General features: G+C 36.2%; 1 protein-coding gene across 1 annotated transcript in view; it reads left to right on the top strand.

Annotated features, from left to right (window-relative positions):
• Positions 1 to 20,174, top strand: part of Cp190 (Centrosomal protein 190kD) — a 103,024-nt gene that overhangs the window by 80,722 nt on the left and 2,128 nt on the right. Inside the window, exon 4 of the mRNA XM_064358038.1 lies at positions 18,701 to 19,493. Within this exon, the coding sequence (XP_064214108.1) occupies positions 18,701 to 19,493 (793 nt within the window). The remainder of the gene's footprint in view (positions 1 to 18,700; positions 19,494 to 20,174) is intronic.

Raw genomic sequence — 20,174 nt, forward strand, 5'->3', positions numbered from 1 at the left:
CCAAATCTGCAAGAATCAAGTCGCTACGACTAACCGTTCGGAAAATATCGGCAAAAATTTTGCCTTGTGAAAATTTATCGAAACCAAATAGTCTTCATTATTTTCTTTCTATTCGGGACTATGTCCTTAGAATTGAGTATTTCTAACGTAGAATGATCGGCGGAATCCAAATCTGCAAGAATCAAGTCGCTACGACTAACCGTTCGGAAAATATCGGCAAAAATTTTGCCTTGTGAAAATTTATCGAAACCAAATAGTCTTCATTATTTTCTTTCTATTCGGGACTATGTCCTTAGAATTGAGTATTTCTAACGTAGAATGATCGGCGGAATCCAAATCTGCAAGAATCAAGTCGCTACGACTAATCGTTCGGAAAATATCGGCAAAAATTTAGTCTTTTCAAAATTTATAGAAACCAAAGAGTCTTCATTATTTTCGTTCTATTCGGGACTATGTCCTTAGAATTGAGTGTTTCTAACGTAGAATGACCGGCGGAATCCAAATCTGCAAGAATCAAGTCGCTACGACTAACCGTTCGGAAAATATCGGCAAAAATTTTGCCTTGTGAAAATTTATCGAAACCAAATAGTCTTCATTATTTTCTTTCTATTCGGGACTATGTCCTTAGAATTGAGTATTTCTAACGTAGAATGATCGGCGGAATCCAAATCTGCAAGAATCAAGTCGCTACGACTAACCGTTCGGAAAATATCGGCAAAAATTTAGTCTTGTCAAAATTTATAGAAACCAAATAGTCTTCATTATTTTCTTTCTATTCGGGACTATGTCCTTAGAATTGAGTGTTTCTAACGTAGAATGACCGGCGGAATCCAAATATACAAGAATCAAGTCGCTACGACTAACCGTTCGGTAAATATCGGCAAAAATTTTGCCTTGTGAAAATGTATCGAAACCAAATAGTCTTCATTATTTTCTTTCTATTCGGGACTATGTCCTTAGAATTGAGTATTTCTAACGTAGAATGATCGGCGGAATCCAAATCTGCAAGAATCAAGTCGCTACGACTAACCGTTCGGAAAATATCGGCAAAAATTTTGCCTTGTGAAAATTTATCGAAACCAAATAGTCTTCATTATTTTCTTTCTATTCGGGACTATGTCCTTAGAATTGAGTATTTCTAACGTAGAATGATCGGCGGAATCCAAATCTGCAAGAATCAAGTCGCTACGACTAACCGTTCGGAAAATATCGGCAAAAATTTTGCCTTGTGAAAATTTATCGAAACCAAATAGTCTTCATTATTTTCTTTCTATTCGGGACTATGTCCTTAGAATTGAGTATTTCTAACGTAGAATGATCGGCGGAATCCAAATCTGCAAGAATCAAGTCGCTACGACTAACCGTTCGGAAAATATCGGCAAAAATTTTGCCTTGTGAAAATTTATCGAAACCAAATAGTCTTCATTATTTTCGTTCTATTCGGGACTATGTCCTTAGAATTGAGTGTTTCTAACGTAGAATGACCGGCGGAATCCAAATCTGCAAGAATCAAGTCGCTACGACTAACCGTTCGGAAAATATCGGCAAAAATTTTGCCTTGTGAAAATTTATCGAAACCAAATAGTCTTCATTATTTTCTTTCTCTTCGGGACTATGTCCTTAGAATTGAGTATTTCTAACGTAGAATGATCGGCGGAATCCAAATCTGCAAGAATCAAGTCGCTACGACTAATCGTTCGGAAAATATCGGCAAAAATTTAGTCTTTTCAAAATTTATAGAAACCAAAGAGTCTTCATTATTTTCGTTCTATTCGGGACTATGTCCTTAGAATTGAGTGTTTCAAACGTAGAATGATCGGCGGAATCCAAATATACAAGAATCAAGTCGCTACGACTAACCGTTCGGAAAATATCGGCAAAAATTTTGCCTTGTGAAAATTTATCGAAACCAAATAGTCTTCATTATTTTCTTTCTATTCGGGACTATGTCCTTAGAATTGAGTATTTCTAACGTAGAATGATCGGCGGAATCCAAATCTGCAAGAATCAAGTCGCTACGACTAATCGTTCGGAAAATATCGGCAAAAATTTAGTCTTTTCAAAATTTATAGAAACCAAAGAGTCTTCATTATTTTCGTTCTATTCGGGACTATGTCCTTAGAATTGAGTGTTTCTAACGTAGAATGACCGGCGGAATCCAAATCTGCAAGAATCAAGTCGCTACGACTAACCGTTCGGAAAATATCGGCAAAAATTTTGCCTTGTGAAAATTTATCGAAACCAAATAGTCTTCATTATTTTCTTTCTATTCGGGACTATGTCCTTAGAATTGAGTATTTCTAACGTAGAATGATCGGCGGAATCCAAATCTGCAAGAATCAAGTCGCTACGACTAATCGTTCGGAAAATATCGGCAAAAATTTAGTCTTTTCAAAATTTATAGAAACCAAAGAGTCTTCATTATTTTCGTTCTATTCGGGACTATGTCCTTAGAATTGAGTGTTTCTAACGTAGAATGACCGGCGGAATCCAAATCTGCAAGAATCAAGTCGCTACGACTAACCGTTCGGAAAATATCGGCAAAAATTTTGCCTTGTGAAAATTTATCGAAACCAAATAGTCTTCATTATTTTCTTTCTATTCGGGACTATGTCCTTAGAATTGAGTATTTCTAACGTAGAATGATCGGCGGAATCCAAATCTGCAAGAATCAAGTCGCTACGACTAACCGTTCGGAAAATATCGGCAAAAATTTAGTCTTGTCAAAATTTATAGAAACCAAATAGTCTTCATTATTTTCTTTCTATTCGGGACTATGTCCTTAGAATTGAGTGTTTCTAACGTAGAATGACCGGCGGAATCCAAATATACAAGAATCAAGTCGCTACGACTAACCGTTCGGTAAATATCGGCAAAAATTTTGCCTTGTGAAAATGTATCGAAACCAAATAGTCTTCATTATTTTCTTTCTATTCGGGACTATGTCCTTAGAATTGAGTATTTCTAACGTAGAATGATCGGCGGAATCCAAATCTGCAAGAATCAAGTCGCTACGACTAACCGTTCGGAAAATATCGGCAAAAATTTTGCCTTGTGAAAATTTATCGAAACCAAATAGTCTTCATTATTTTCTTTCTATTCGGGACTATGTCCTTAGAATTGAGTATTTCTAACGTAGAATGATCGGCGGAATCCAAATCTGCAAGAATCAAGTCGCTACGACTAACCGTTCGGAAAATATCGGCAAAAATTTTGCCTTGTGAAAATTTATCGAAACCAAATAGTCTTCATTATTTTCTTTCTATTCGGGACTATGTCCTTAGAATTGAGTATTTCTAACGTAGAATGATCGGCGGAATCCAAATCTGCAAGAATCAAGTCGCTACGACTAACCGTTCGGAAAATATCGGCAAAAATTTTGCCTTGTGAAAATTTATCGAAACCAAATAGTCTTCATTATTTTCGTTCTATTCGGGACTATGTCCTTAGAATTGAGTGTTTCTAACGTAGAATGACCGGCGGAATCCAAATCTGCAAGAATCAAGTCGCTACGACTAACCGTTCGGAAAATATCGGCAAAAATTTTGCCTTGTGAAAATTTATCGAAACCAAATAGTCTTCATTATTTTCTTTCTCTTCGGGACTATGTCCTTAGAATTGAGTATTTCTAACGTAGAATGATCGGCGGAATCCAAATCTGCAAGAATCAAGTCGCTACGACTAATCGTTCGGAAAATATCGGCAAAAATTTAGTCTTTTCAAAATTTATAGAAACCAAAGAGTCTTCATTATTTTCGTTCTATTCGGGACTATGTCCTTAGAATTGAGTGTTTCAAACGTAGAATGATCGGCGGAATCCAAATATACAAGAATCAAGTCGCTACGACTAACCGTTCGGAAAATATCGGCAAAAATTTTGCCTTGTGAAAATTTATCGAAACCAAATAGTCTTCATTATTTTCTTTCTATTCGGGACTATGTCCTTAGAATTGAGTATTTCTAACGTAGAATGATCGGCGGAATCCAAATCTGCAAGAATCAAGTCGCTACGACTAATCGTTCGGAAAATATCGGCAAAAATTTTGCCTTGTGAAAATTTATCGAAACCAAATAGTCTTCATTATTTTCTTTCTATTCGGGACTATGTCCTTAGAATTGAGTGTTTCTAACGTAGAATGACCGGCGGAATCCAAATATACAAGAATCAAGTCGCTACGACTAACCGTTCGGAAAATATCGGCAAAAATTTTGCCTTGTGAAAATGTATCGAAACCAAATAGTCTTCATTATTTTCTTTCTATTCGGGACTATGTCCTTAGAATTGAGTATTTCTAACGTAGAATGATCGGCGGAATCCAAATCTGCAAGAATCAAGTCGCTACGACTAACCGTTCGGAAAATATCGGCAAAAATTTTGCCTTGTGAAAATTTATCGAAACCAAATAGTCTTCATTATTTTCTTTCTATTCGGGACTATGTCCTTAGAATTGAGTATTTCTAACGTAGAATGATCGGCGGAATCCAAATCTGCAAGAATCAAGTCGCTACGACTAATCGTTCGGAAAATATCGGCAAAAATTTAGTCTTTTCAAAATTTATAGAAACCAAAGAGTCTTCATTATTTTCGTTCTATTCGGGACTATGTCCTTAGAATTGAGTGTTTCTAACGTAGAATGACCGGCGGAATCCAAATCTGCAAGAATCAAGTCGCTACGACTAACCGTTCGGAAAATATCGGCAAAAATTTTGCCTTGTGAAAATTTATCGAAACCAAATAGTCTTCATTATTTTCTTTCTATTCGGGACTATGTCCTTAGAATTGAGTGTTTCTAACGTAGAATGACCGGCGGAATCCAAATCTGCAAGAATCAAGTCGCTACGACTAACCGTTCGGAAAATATCGGCAAAAATTTTGCCTTGTGAAAATTTATCGAAACCAAATAGTCTTCATTATTTTCTTTCTATTCGGGACTATGTCCTTAGAATTGAGTATTTCTAACGTAGAATGATCGGCGGAATCCAAATCTGCAAGAATCAAGTCGCTACGACTAATCGTTCGGAAAATATCGGCAAAAATTTAGTCTTTTCAAAATTTATAGAAACCAAAGAGTCTTCATTATTTTCGTTCTATTCGGGACTATGTCCTTAGAATTGAGTGTTTCTAACGTAGAATGACCGGCGGAATCCAAATCTGCAAGAATCAAGTCGCTACGACTAACCGTTCGGAAAATATCGGCAAAAATTTTGCCTTGTGAAAATTTATCGAAACCAAATAGTCTTCATTATTTTCTTTCTATTCGGGACTATGTCCTTAGAATTGAGTGTTTCTAACGTAGAATGACCGGCGGAATCCAAATCTGCAAGAATCAAGTCGCTACGACTAACCGTTCGGAAAATATCGGCAAAAATTTTGCCTTGTGAAAATTTATCGAAACCAAATAGTCTTCATTATTTTCTTTCTATTCGGGACTATGTCCTTAGAATTGAGTATTTCTAACGTAGAATGATCGGCGGAATCCAAATCTGCAAGAATCAAGTCGCTACGACTAATCGTTCGGAAAATATCGGCAAAAATTTAGTCTTTTCAAAATTTATAGAAACCAAAGAGTCTTCATTATTTTCGTTCTATTCGGGACTATGTCCTTAGAATTGAGTGTTTCTAACGTAGAATGACCGGCGGAATCCAAATCTGCAAGAATCAAGTCGCTACGACTAACCGTTCGGAAAATATCGGCAAAAATTTTGCCTTGTGAAAATTTATCGAAACCAAATAGTCTTCATTATTTTCTTTCTATTCGGGACTATGTCCTTAGAATTGAGTATTTCTAACGTAGAATGATCGGCGGAATCCAAATCTGCAAGAATCAAGTCGCTACGACTAATCGTTCGGAAAATATCGGCAAAAATTTAGTCTTTTCAAAATTTATAGAAACCAAAGAGTCTTCATTATTTTCGTTCTATTCGGGACTATGTCCTTAGAATTGAGTATTTCTAACGTAGAATGATCGGCGGAATCCAAATCTGCAAGAATCAAGTCGCTACGACTAACCGTTCGGAAAATATCGGCAAAAATTTTGCCTTGTGAAAATTTATCGAAACCAAATAGTCTTCATTATTTTCTTTCTATTCGGGACTATGTCCTTAGAATTGAGTATTTCTAACGTAGAATGATCGGCGGAATCCAAATCTGCAAGAATCAAGTCGCTACGACTAACCGTTCGGAAAATATCGGCAAAAATTTTGCCTTGTGAAAATTTATCGAAACCAAATAGTCTTCATTATTTTCGTTCTATTCGGGACTATGTCCTTAGAATTGAGTGTTTCTAACGTAGAATGACCGGCGGAATCCAAATCTGCAAGAATCAAGTCGCTACGACTAACCGTTCGGAAAATATCGGCAAAAATTTTGCCTTGTGAAAATTTATCGAAACCAAATAGTCTTCATTATTTTCTTTCTATTCGGGACTATGTCCTTAGAATTGAGTGTTTCTAACGTAGAATGACCGGCGGAATCCAAATCTGCAAGAATCAAGTCGCTACGACTAACCGTTCGGAAAATATCGGCAAAAATTTTGCCTTGTGAAAATTTATCGAAACCAAATAGTCTTCATTATTTTCTTTCTATTCGGGACTATGTCCTTAGAATTGAGTATTTCTAACGTAGAATGATCGGCGGAATCCAAATCTGCAAGAATCAAGTCGCTACGACTAATCGTTCGGAAAATATCGGCAAAAATTTAGTCTTGTCAAAATTTATAGAAACCAAATAGTCTTCATTATTTTCTTTCTATTCGGGACTATGTCCTTAGAATTGAGTGTTTCTAACGTAGAATGACCGGCGGAATCCAAATATACAAGAATCAAGTCGCTACGACTAACCGTTCGGTAAATATCGGCAAAAATTTTGCCTTGTGAAAATGTATCGAAACCAAATAGTCTTCATTATTTTCTTTCTATTCGGGACTATGTCCTTAGAATTGAGTATTTCTAACGTAGAATGATCGGCGGAATCCAAATCTGCAAGAATCAAGTCGCTACGACTAACCGTTCGGAAAATATCGGCAAAAATTTTGCCTTGTGAAAATTTATCGAAACCAAATAGTCTTCATTATTTTCTTTCTATTCGGGACTATGTCCTTAGAATTGAGTATTTCTAACGTAGAATGATCGGCGGAATCCAAATCTGCAAGAATCAAGTCGCTACGACTAACCGTTCGGAAAATATCGGCAAAAATTTTGCCTTGTGAAAATTTATCGAAACCAAATAGTCTTCATTATTTTCTTTCTATTCGGGACTATGTCCTTAGAATTGAGTATTTCTAACGTAGAATGATCGGCGGAATCCAAATCTGCAAGAATCAAGTCGCTACGACTAACCGTTCGGAAAATATCGGCAAAAATTTTGCCTTGTGAAAATTTATCGAAACCAAATAGTCTTCATTATTTTCGTTCTATTCGGGACTATGTCCTTAGAATTGAGTGTTTCTAACGTAGAATGACCGGCGGAATCCAAATCTGCAAGAATCAAGTCGCTACGACTAACCGTTCGGAAAATATCGGCAAAAATTTTGCCTTGTGAAAATTTATCGAAACCAAATAGTCTTCATTATTTTCTTTCTATTCGGGACTATGTCCTTAGAATTGAGTATTTCTAACGTAGAATGATCGGCGGAATCCAAATCTGCAAGAATCAAGTCGCTACGACTAATCGTTCGGAAAATATCGGCAAAAATTTAGTCTTTTCAAAATTTATAGAAACCAAAGAGTCTTCATTATTTTCGTTCTATTCGGGACTATGTCCTTAGAATTGAGTGTTTCAAACGTAGAATGATCGGCGGAATCCAAATATACAAGAATCAAGTCGCTACGACTAACCGTTCGGAAAATATCGGCAAAAATTTTGCCTTGTGAAAATTTATCGAAACCAAATAGTCTTCATTATTTTCTTTCTATTCGGGACTATGTCCTTAGAATTGAGTATTTCTAACGTAGAATGATCGGCGGAATCCAAATCTGCAAGAATCAAGTCGCTACGACTAATCGTTCGGAAAATATCGGCAAAAATTTTGCCTTGTGAAAATTTATCGAAACCAAATAGTCTTCATTATTTTCTTTCTATTCGGGACTATGTCCTTAGAATTGAGTGTTTCTAACGTAGAATGACCGGCGGAATCCAAATATACAAGAATCAAGTCGCTACGACTAACCGTTCGGAAAATATCGGCAAAAATTTTGCCTTGTGAAAATGTATCGAAACCAAATAGTCTTCATTATTTTCTTTCTATTCGGGACTATGTCCTTAGAATTGAGTATTTCTAACGTAGAATGATCGGCGGAATCCAAATCTGCAAGAATCAAGTCGCTACGACTAACCGTTCGGAAAATATCGGCAAAAATTTTGCCTTGTGAAAATTTATCGAAACCAAATAGTCTTCATTATTTTCGTTCTATTCGGGACTATGTCCTTAGAATTGAGTGTTTCTAACGTAGAATGACCGGCGGAATCCAAATCTGCAAGAATCAAGTCGCTACGACTAATCGTTCGGAAAATATCGGCAAAAATTTAGTCTTTTCAAAATTTATAGAAACCAAAGAGTCTTCATTATTTTCGTTCTATTCGGGACTATGTCCTTAGAATTGAGTGTTTCAAACGTAGAATGATCGGCGGAATCCAAATATGCAAGAATCAAGTCGCTACGACTAACCGTTCGGACAATATCGGCAAAAATTTAGTCTTGTGAAAATTTATCGAAACCAAATAGTCTTCATTATTTTCTTTCTATTCGGGACTATGTCCTTAGAATTGAGTGTTTCTAACGTAGAATGATCGGCGGAATCCAAATCTGCAAGAATCAAGTCGCTACGACTAATCGTTCGGAAAATATCGGCAAAAATTTTGCCTTGTGAAAATTTATCGAAACCAAATAGTCTTCATTATTTTCTTTCTATTCGGGACTATGTCCTTAGAATTGAGTATTTCTAACGTAGAATGATCGGCGGAATCCAAATCTGCAAGAATCAAGTCGCTACGACTAACCGTTCGGAAAATATCGGCAAAAATTTAGTCTTTTCAAAATTTATAGAAACCAAAGAGTCTTCATTATTTTCGTTCTATTCGGGACTATGTCCTTAGAATTGAGTGTTTCTAACGTAGAATGACCGGCGGAATCCAAATCTGCAAGAATCAAGTCGCTACGACTAACCGTTCGGAAAATATCGGCAAAAATTTTGCCTTGTGAAAATTTATCGAAACCAAATAGTCTTCATTATTTTCTTTCTATTCGGGACTATGTCCTTAGAATTGAGTATTTCTAACGTAGAATGATCGGCGGAATCCAAATCTGCAAGAATCAAGTCGCTACGACTAATCGTTCGGAAAATATCGGCAAAAATTTAGTCTTTTCAAAATTTATAGAAACCAAAGAGTCTTCATTATTTTCGTTCTATTCGGGACTATGTCCTTAGAATTGAGTATTTCTAACGTAGAATGATCGGCGGAATCCAAATCTGCAAGAATCAAGTCGCTACGACTAACCGTTCGGACAATATCGGCAAAAATTTAGTCTTGTGAAAATTTATCGAAACCAAATAGTCTTCATTATTTTCTTTCTATTCGGGACTATGTCCTTAGAATTGAGTGTTTCTAACGTAGAATGATCGGCGGAATCCAAATCTGCAAGAATCAAGTCGCTACGACTAATCGTTCGGAAAATATCGGCAAAAATTTTGCCTTGTGAAAATTTATCGAAACCAAATAGTCTTCATTATTTTCTTTCTATTCGGGACTATGTCCTTAGAATTGAGTATTTCTAACGTAGAATGATCGGCGGAATCCAAATCTGCAAGAATCAAGTCGCTACGACTAATCGTTCGGAAAATATCGGCAAAAATTTAGTCTTTTCAAAATTTATAGAAACCAAAGAGTCTTCATTATTTTCGTTCTATTCGGGACTATGTCCTTAGAATTGAGTGTTTCTAACGTAGAATGACCGGCGGAATCCAAATCTGCAAGAATCAAGTCGCTACGACTAACCGTTCGGAAAATATCGGCAAAAATTTTGCCTTGTGAAAATTTATCGAAACCAAATAGTCTTCATTATTTTCTTTCTATTCGGGACTATGTCCTTAGAATTGAGTATTTCTAACGTAGAATGATCGGCGGAATCCAAATCTGCAAGAATCAAGTCGCTACGACTAATCGTTCGGAAAATATCGGCAAAAATTTAGTCTTTTCAAAATTTATAGAAACCAAAGAGTCTTCATTATTTTCGTTCTATTCGGGACTATGTCCTTAGAATTGAGTGTTTCAAACGTAGAATGATCGGCGGAATCCAAATATACAAGAATCAAGTCGCTACGACTAACCGTTCGGAAAATATCGGCAAAAATTTTGCCTTGTGAAAATTTATCGAAACCAAATAGTCTTCATTATTTTCTTTCTATTCGGGACTATGTCCTTAGAATTGAGTATTTCTAACGTAGAATGATCGGCGGAATCAAAATCTGCAAGAATCAAGTCGCTACGACTAACCGTTCGGAAAATATCGGCAAAAATTTTGCCTTGTGAAAATTTATCGAAACCAAATAGTCTTCATTATTTTCTTTCTATTCGGGACTATGTCCTTAGAATTGAGTGTTTCTAACGTAGAATGACCGGCGGAATCCAAATATACAAGAATCAAGTCGCTACGACTAACCGTTCGGAAAATATCGGCAAAAATTTTGCCTTGTGAAAATGTATCGAAACCAAATAGTCTTCATTATTTTCTTTCTATTCGGGACTATGTCCTTAGAATTGAGTATTTCTAACGTAGAATGATCGGCGGAATCCAAATCTGCAAGAATCAAGTCGCTACGACTAACCGTTCGGAAAATATCGGCAAAAATTTTGCCTTGTGAAAATTTATCGAAACCAAATAGTCTTCATTATTTTCTTTCTATTCGGGACTATGTCCTTAGAATTGAGTATTTCTAACGTAGAATGATCGGCGGAATCCAAATCTGCAAGAATCAAGTCGCTACGACTAATCGTTCGGAAAATATCGGCAAAAATTTAGTCTTTTCAAAATTTATAGAAACCAAAGAGTCTTCATTATTTTCGTTCTATTCGGGACTATGTCCTTAGAATTGAGTGTTTCTAACGTAGAATGACCGGCGGAATCCAAATCTGCAAGAATCAAGTCGCTACGACTAACCGTTCGGAAAATATCGGCAAAAATTTTGCCTTGTGAAAATTTATCGAAACCAAATAGTCTTCATTATTTTCTTTCTATTCGGGACTATGTCCTTAGAATTGAGTGTTTCTAACGTAGAATGACCGGCGGAATCCAAATCTGCAAGAATCAAGTCGCTACGACTAACCGTTCGGAAAATATCGGCAAAAATTTTGCCTTGTGAAAATTTATCGAAACCAAATAGTCTTCATTATTTTCTTTCTATTCGGGACTATGTCCTTAGAATTGAGTATTTCTAACGTAGAATGATCGGCGGAATCCAAATCTGCAAGAATCAAGTCGCTACGACTAATCGTTCGGAAAATATCGGCAAAAATTTAGTCTTTTCAAAATTTATAGAAACCAAAGAGTCTTCATTATTTTCGTTCTATTCGGGACTATGTCCTTAGAATTGAGTGTTTCTAACGTAGAATGACCGGCGGAATCCAAATCTGCAAGAATCAAGTCGCTACGACTAACCGTTCGGAAAATATCGGCAAAAATTTTGCCTTGTGAAAATTTATCGAAACCAAATAGTCTTCATTATTTTCTTTCTATTCGGGACTATGTCCTTAGAATTGAGTGTTTCTAACGTAGAATGACCGGCGGAATCCAAATCTGCAAGAATCAAGTCGCTACGACTAACCGTTCGGAAAATATCGGCAAAAATTTTGCCTTGTGAAAATTTATCGAAACCAAATAGTCTTCATTATTTTCTTTCTATTCGGGACTATGTCCTTAGAATTGAGTATTTCTAACGTAGAATGATCGGCGGAATCCAAATCTGCAAGAATCAAGTCGCTACGACTAATCGTTCGGAAAATATCGGCAAAAATTTAGTCTTTTCAAAATTTATAGAAACCAAAGAGTCTTCATTATTTTCGTTCTATTCGGGACTATGTCCTTAGAATTGAGTGTTTCTAACGTAGAATGACCGGCGGAATCCAAATCTGCAAGAATCAAGTCGCTACGACTAACCGTTCGGAAAATATCGGCAAAAATTTTGCCTTGTGAAAATTTATCGAAACCAAATAGTCTTCATTATTTTCTTTCTATTCGGGACTATGTCCTTAGAATTGAGTATTTCTAACGTAGAATGATCGGCGGAATCCAAATCTGCAAGAATCAAGTCGCTACGACTAATCGTTCGGAAAATATCGGCAAAAATTTAGTCTTTTCAAAATTTATAGAAACCAAAGAGTCTTCATTATTTTCGTTCTATTCGGGACTATGTCCTTAGAATTGAGTATTTCTAACGTAGAATGATCGGCGGAATCCAAATCTGCAAGAATCAAGTCGCTACGACTAACCGTTCGGAAAATATCGGCAAAAATTTTGCCTTGTGAAAATTTATCGAAACCAAATAGTCTTCATTATTTTCTTTCTATTCGGGACTATGTCCTTAGAATTGAGTATTTCTAACGTAGAATGATCGGCGGAATCCAAATCTGCAAGAATCAAGTCGCTACGACTAACCGTTCGGAAAATATCGGCAAAAATTTTGCCTTGTGAAAATTTATCGAAACCAAATAGTCTTCATTATTTTCTTTCTATTCGGGACTATGTCCTTAGAATTGAGTGTTTCTAACGTAGAATGACCGGCGGAATCCAAATCTGCAAGAATCAAGTCGCTACGACTAACCGTTCGGAAAATATCGGCAAAAATTTTGCCTTGTGAAAATTTATCGAAACCAAATAGTCTTCATTATTTTCTTTCTATTCGGGACTATGTCCTTAGAATTGAGTGTTTCTAACGTAGAATGACCGGCGGAATCCAAATCTGCAAGAATCAAGTCGCTACGACTAACCGTTCGGAAAATATCGGCAAAAATTTTGCCTTGTGAAAATTTATCGAAACCAAATAGTCTTCATTATTTTCTTTCTATTCGGGACTATGTCCTTAGAATTGAGTATTTCTAACGTAGAATGATCGGCGGAATCCAAATCTGCAAGAATCAAGTCGCTACGACTAATCGTTCGGAAAATATCGGCAAAAATTTAGTCTTGTCAAAATTTATAGAAACCAAATAGTCTTCATTATTTTCTTTCTATTCGGGACTATGTCCTTAGAATTGAGTGTTTCTAACGTAGAATGACCGGCGGAATCCAAATATACAAGAATCAAGTCGCTACGACTAACCGTTCGGTAAATATCGGCAAAAATTTTGCCTTGTGAAAATGTATCGAAACCAAATAGTCTTCATTATTTTCTTTCTATTCGGGACTATGTCCTTAGAATTGAGTATTTCTAACGTAGAATGATCGGCGGAATCCAAATCTGCAAGAATCAAGTCGCTACGACTAACCGTTCGGAAAATATCGGCAAAAATTTTGCCTTGTGAAAATTTATCGAAACCAAATAGTCTTCATTATTTTCTTTCTATTCGGGACTATGTCCTTAGAATTGAGTATTTCTAACGTAGAATGATCGGCGGAATCCAAATCTGCAAGAATCAAGTCGCTACGACTAACCGTTCGGAAAATATCGGCAAAAATTTTGCCTTGTGAAAATTTATCGAAACCAAATAGTCTTCATTATTTTCTTTCTATTCGGGACTATGTCCTTAGAATTGAGTATTTCTAACGTAGAATGATCGGCGGAATCCAAATCTGCAAGAATCAAGTCGCTACGACTAACCGTTCGGAAAATATCGGCAAAAATTTTGCCTTGTGAAAATTTATCGAAACCAAATAGTCTTCATTATTTTCGTTCTATTCGGGACTATGTCCTTAGAATTGAGTGTTTCTAACGTAGAATGACCGGCGGAATCCAAATCTGCAAGAATCAAGTCGCTACGACTAACCGTTCGGAAAATATCGGCAAAAATTTTGCCTTGTGAAAATTTATCGAAACCAAATAGTCTTCATTATTTTCTTTCTATTCGGGACTATGTCCTTAGAATTGAGTATTTCTAACGTAGAATGATCGGCGGAATCCAAATCTGCAAGAATCAAGTCGCTACGACTAATCGTTCGGAAAATATCGGCAAAAATTTAGTCTTTTCAAAATTTATAGAAACCAAAGAGTCTTCATTATTTTCGTTCTATTCGGGACTATGTCCTTAGAATTGAGTGTTTCAAACGTAGAATGATCGGCGGAATCCAAATATACAAGAATCAAGTCGCTACGACTAACCGTTCGGAAAATATCGGCAAAAATTTTGCCTTGTGAAAATTTATCGAAACCAAATAGTCTTCATTATTTTCTTTCTATTCGGGACTATGTCCTTAGAATTGAGTATTTCTAACGTAGAATGATCGGCGGAATCCAAATCTGCAAGAATCAAGTCGCTACGACTAATCGTTCGGAAAATATCGGCAAAAATTTTGCCTTGTGAAAATTTATCGAAACCAAATAGTCTTCATTATTTTCTTTCTATTCGGGACTATGTCCTTAGAATTGAGTGTTTCTAACGTAGAATGACCGGCGGAATCCAAATATACAAGAATCAAGTCGCTACGACTAACCGTTCGGAAAATATCGGCAAAAATTTTGCCTTGTGAAAATGTATCGAAACCAAATAGTCTTCATTATTTTCTTTCTATTCGGGACTATGTCCTTAGAATTGAGTATTTCTAACGTAGAATGATCGGCGGAATCCAAATCTGCAAGAATCAAGTCGCTACGACTAACCGTTCGGAAAATATCGGCAAAAATTTTGCCTTGTGAAAATTTATCGAAACCAAATAGTCTTCATTATTTTCGTTCTATTCGGGACTATGTCCTTAGAATTGAGTGTTTCTAACGTAGAATGACCGGCGGAATCCAAATCTGCAAGAATCAAGTCGCTACGACTAATCGTTCGGAAAATATCGGCAAAAATTTAGTCTTTTCAAAATTTATAGAAACCAAAGAGTCTTCATTATTTTCGTTCTATTCGGGACTATGTCCTTAGAATTGAGTGTTTCAAACGTAGAATGATCGGCGGAATCCAAATATGCAAGAATCAAGTCGCTACGACTAACCGTTCGGACAATATCGGCAAAAATTTAGTCTTGTGAAAATTTATCGAAACCAAATAGTCTTCATTATTTTCTTTCTATTCGGGACTATGTCCTTAGAATTGAGTGTTTCTAACGTAGAATGATCGGCGGAATCCAAATCTGCAAGAATCAAGTCGCTACGACTAATCGTTCGGAAAATATCGGCAAAAATTTTGCCTTGTGAAAATTTATCGAAACCAAATAGTCTTCATTATTTTCTTTCTATTCGGGACTATGTCCTTAGAATTGAGTATTTCTAACGTAGAATGATCGGCGGAATCCAAATCTGCAAGAATCAAGTCGCTACGACTAACCGTTCGGAAAATATCGGCAAAAATTTAGTCTTTTCAAAATTTATAGAAACCAAAGAGTCTTCATTATTTTCGTTCTATTCGGGACTATGTCCTTAGAATTGAGTGTTTCTAACGTAGAATGACCGGCGGAATCCAAATCTGCAAGAATCAAGTCGCTACGACTAACCGTTCGGAAAATATCGGCAAAAATTTTGCCTTGTGAAAATTTATCGAAACCAAATAGTCTTCATTATTTTCTTTCTATTCGGGACTATGTCCTTAGAATTGAGTATTTCTAACGTAGAATGATCGGCGGAATCCAAATCTGCAAGAATCAAGTCGCTACGACTAATCGTTCGGAAAATATCGGCAAAAATTTAGTCTTTTCAAAATTTATAGAAACCAAAGAGTCTTCATTATTTTCGTTCTATTCGGGACTATGTCCTTAGAATTGAGTATTTCTAACGTAGAATGATCGGCGGAATCCAAATCTGCAAGAATCAAGTCGCTACGACTAACCGTTCGGACAATATCGGCAAAAATTTAGTCTTGTGAAAATTTATCGAAACCAAATAGTCTTCATTATTTTCTTTCTATTCGGGACTATGTCCTTAGAATTGAGTGTTTCTAACGTAGAATGATCGGCGGAATCCAAATCTGCAAGAATCAAGTCGCTACGACTAATCGTTCGGAAAATATCGGCAAAAATTTTGCCTTGTGAAAATTTATCGAAACCAAATAGTCTTCATTATTTTCTTTCTATTCGGGACTATGTCCTTAGAATTGAGTATTTCTAACGTAGAATGATCGGCGGAATCCAAATCTGCAAGAATCAAGTCGCTACGACTAATCGTTCGGAAAATATCGGCAAAAATTTAGTCTTTTCAAAATTTATAGAAACCAAAGAGTCTTCATTATTTTCGTTCTATTCGGGACTATGTCCTTAGAATTGAGTGTTTCTAACGTAGAATGACCGGCGGAATCCAAATCTGCAAGAATCAAGTCGCTACGACTAACCGTTCGGAAAATATCGGCAAAAATTTTGCCTTGTGAAAATTTATCGAAACCAAATAGTCTTCATTATTTTCTTTCTATTCGGGACTATGTCCTTAGAATTGAGTATTTCTAACGTAGAATGATCGGCGGAATCCAAATCTGCAAGAATCAAGTCGCTACGACTAATCGTTCGGAAAATATCGGCAAAAATTTAGTCTTTTCAAAATTTATAGAAACCAAAGAGTCTTCATTATTTTCGTTCTATTCGGGACTATGTCCTTAGAATTGAGTGTTTCAAACGTAGAATGATCGGCGGAATCCAAATATACAAGAATCAAGTCGCTACGACTAACCGTTCGGAAAATATCGGCAAAAATTTTGCCTTGTGAAAATTTATCGAAACCAAATAGTCTTCATTATTTTCTTTCTATTCGGGACTATGTCCTTAGAATTGAGTATTTCTAACGTAGAATGATCGGCGGAATCCAAATCTGCAAGAATCAAGTCGCTACGACTAATCGTTCGGAAAATATCGGCAAAAATTTTGCCTTGTGAAAATTTATCGAAACCAAATAGTCTTCATTATTTTCTTTCTATTCGGGACTATGTCCTTAGAATTGAGTGTTTCTAACGTAGAATGACCGGCGGAATCCAAATATACAAGAATCAAGTCGCTACGACTAACCGTTCGGAAAATATCGGCAAAAATTTTGCCTTGTGAAAATGTATCGAAACCAAATAGTCTTCATTATTTTCTTTCTATTCGGGACTATGTCCTTAGAATTGAGTATTTCTAACGTAGAATGATCGGCGGAATCCAAATCTGCAAGAATCAAGTCGCTACGACTAACCGTTCGGAAAATATCGGCAAAAATTTTGCCTTGTGAAAATTTATCGAAACCAAATAGTCTTCATTATTTTCTTTCTATTCGGGACTATGTCCTTAGAATTGAGTATTTCTAACGTAGAATGATCGGCGGAATCAAAATCTGCAAGAATCAAGTCGCTACGACTAACCGTTCGGAAAATATCGGCAAAAATTTTGCCTTGTGAAAATTTATCGAAACCAAATAGTCTTCATTATTTTCTTTCTATTCGGGACTATGTCCTTAGAATTGAGTATTTCTAACGTAGAATGATCGGCGGAATCAAAATCTGCAAGAATCAAGTCGCTACGACTAACCGTTCGGAAAATATCGGCAAAAATTTTGCCTTGTGAAAATTTATCGAAACCAAATAGTCTTCATTATTTTCTTTCTATTCGGGACTATGTCCTTAGAATTGAGTATTTCTAACGTAGAATGATCGGCGGAATCCAAATCTGCAAGAATCAAGTCGCTACGACTAATCGTTCGGAAAATATCGGCAAAAATTTAGTCTTGTCAAAATTTATAGAAACCAAATAGTCTTCATTATTTTCGTTCTATTCGGGACTATGTCCTTAGAATTGAGTGTTTCTAACGTAGAATGACCGGCGGAATCCAAATCTGCAAGAATCAAGTCGCTACGACTAACCGTTCGGAAAATATCGGCAAAAATTTTGCCTTGTGAAAATTTATCGAAACCAAATAGTCTTCATTATTTTCTTTCTATTCGGGACTATGTCCTTAGAATTGAGTATTTCTAACGTAGAATGATCGGCGGAATCCAAATCTGCAAGAATCAAGTCGCTACGACTAATCGTTCGGAAAATATCGGCAAAAATTTAGTCTTGTCAAAATTTATAGAAACCAAATAGTCTTCATTATTTTCGTTCTATTCGGGACTATGTCCTTAGAATTGAGTGTTTCTAACGTAGAATGACCGGCGGAATCCAAATATGCAAGAATCAAGTCGCTACGACTAACCGTTCGGAAAATATCGGCAAAAATTTTGCCTTGTCAAAATTTATAGAAATCAAATAGTCTTCATTATTTTCGTTCTATTCGGGACTATGTCCTTAGAATTGAGTGTTTCTAACGTAGAATGACCGGCGGAATCCAAATCTGCAAGAATCAAGTCGCTACGACTAACCGTTCGGACAATATCGGCAAAAATTTAGTCTTGTGAAAATTTATCGAAACCAAATAGTCTTCATTATTTTCCAACTATTCGGGGTCATGTCCTTAGAATTGAGTGTTTCTAGTCGCTACGACTAACCGTTCCGAAAATATCGGCAAAAATTTAACCTTCCTTTTTTTCCTTTCTCCCTTTTCTCATGTCACCAGTATTTTTACTATATATTTTTTATAAACATTATTTTCCATTTTCCAGGTCACCGACATTCAAAAAACCGACCCCCCCAAGTCCCCCAAGCCCCACGACCCCCAACCCGACAACAAACCCCCATGGAAATGCGATCGTTGCAGCACCGACGACGAATCCGTCGAATTCGTCCTCTACTACCTATACAGAAAGCACATGACCGACGTACATAACGAAAAATTCGACCCGAAACTGTGCAAATACTGCGGCCATCGATGCAGCAAACACAACCTACTCATGTACCACTTGCACACCAAACACGGCATGAAACCGCCCCCCAACTACAACTTCCCCAAGTGCGACCAATGTCCGTTCATCGCCCTCAACACCCACCTACTGGCCAAACACAAACTCAAACACGACAAAAACGAAATACAATGTGTTGAGTGCAAACTGACATTCACCTCGCAGGCGACGCTAACCAGTCACATCCAAATCACAGGACACACAGGCAAGACTAGCAAGAACAACTACGATTGCCAGTATTGTACCAAGAGATATCAGTCGGGAGTCAATTTGTTCTCACACGTGCGACTACAGCACAGGAATGAGGCGATTCGGGACGGGATTGTGAGCATTGAAGAAGGGGAAGATGTGGAGGATTATGAAGAAGAAGAGAACAAAGATGAGTACATTTTGCCGGAAATTATCACCGATCCGACGGAAACACCCAAAAAAGTCAATATTTTATCGAATGTGAAGGTGCAAGAACGACACGAGACGCAACAACAACTCGCCCTGGAGCCGAGCTCCGAAGCAGAGGCCTTGAACAACGTCGCCACAGGAATTGCCACCAGCTTAGGTAATAATAAATATCTAGACAATTATTTAATATAATTACAAAAAGTTGTATTTTTTAAATAGGAATCATAGTTGGCTATGACATTTTCGAAAAGCTTGTTTTTTTCTGATTTGATATGTCTATTTGTTTAATACATAAATTTTAAATATTTAAGAAAAAACAAAACATTTCGCTTTTTCTTTATAGTAGGCCATGAAAAAATTTTGGATTTTTAATTAAAACTATGAAAATTGTATTACCCAACAAGTATTTACAATTTAGTGGTTTTTTAAACCCTAATTAATTCAAAAACAGCATAATAAATTTTTATTAGATCAAATTTTTGCAATTAATAAAAATTATTTGTTTTTATATTTAAAATGGCAAGCTTACGTTGTCATTCTATTTTTCAATTTTTAACAAGAAATGTCGGAAGAAGAAAAATCTTATTAATTGTATGATTGCGTATCAATAAAATTTTATTTTACAAAAAAATGTCAATCCAAACACCAAAATCAAATTCCATCTGCGGTAAAAAAATACACAACATTATCAACGTCACCTCCATTGCACTAAATCATAAAAAAGTGGCATCAAGTGGTAGTGACACATCGTTTGCAATTTTCTGCACATTTTTTATGCAATTTAAATCTGCGACGCTCTTATATTTGTTCAATTGAAAATAACTTTAACTAATTTTTA

Source organism: Tribolium castaneum, chromosome 7 (assembly GCF_031307605.1).
Source record: "Tribolium castaneum strain GA2 chromosome 7, icTriCast1.1, whole genome shotgun sequence".
Taxonomy (NCBI): domain Eukaryota; kingdom Metazoa; phylum Arthropoda; class Insecta; order Coleoptera; family Tenebrionidae; genus Tribolium; species Tribolium castaneum.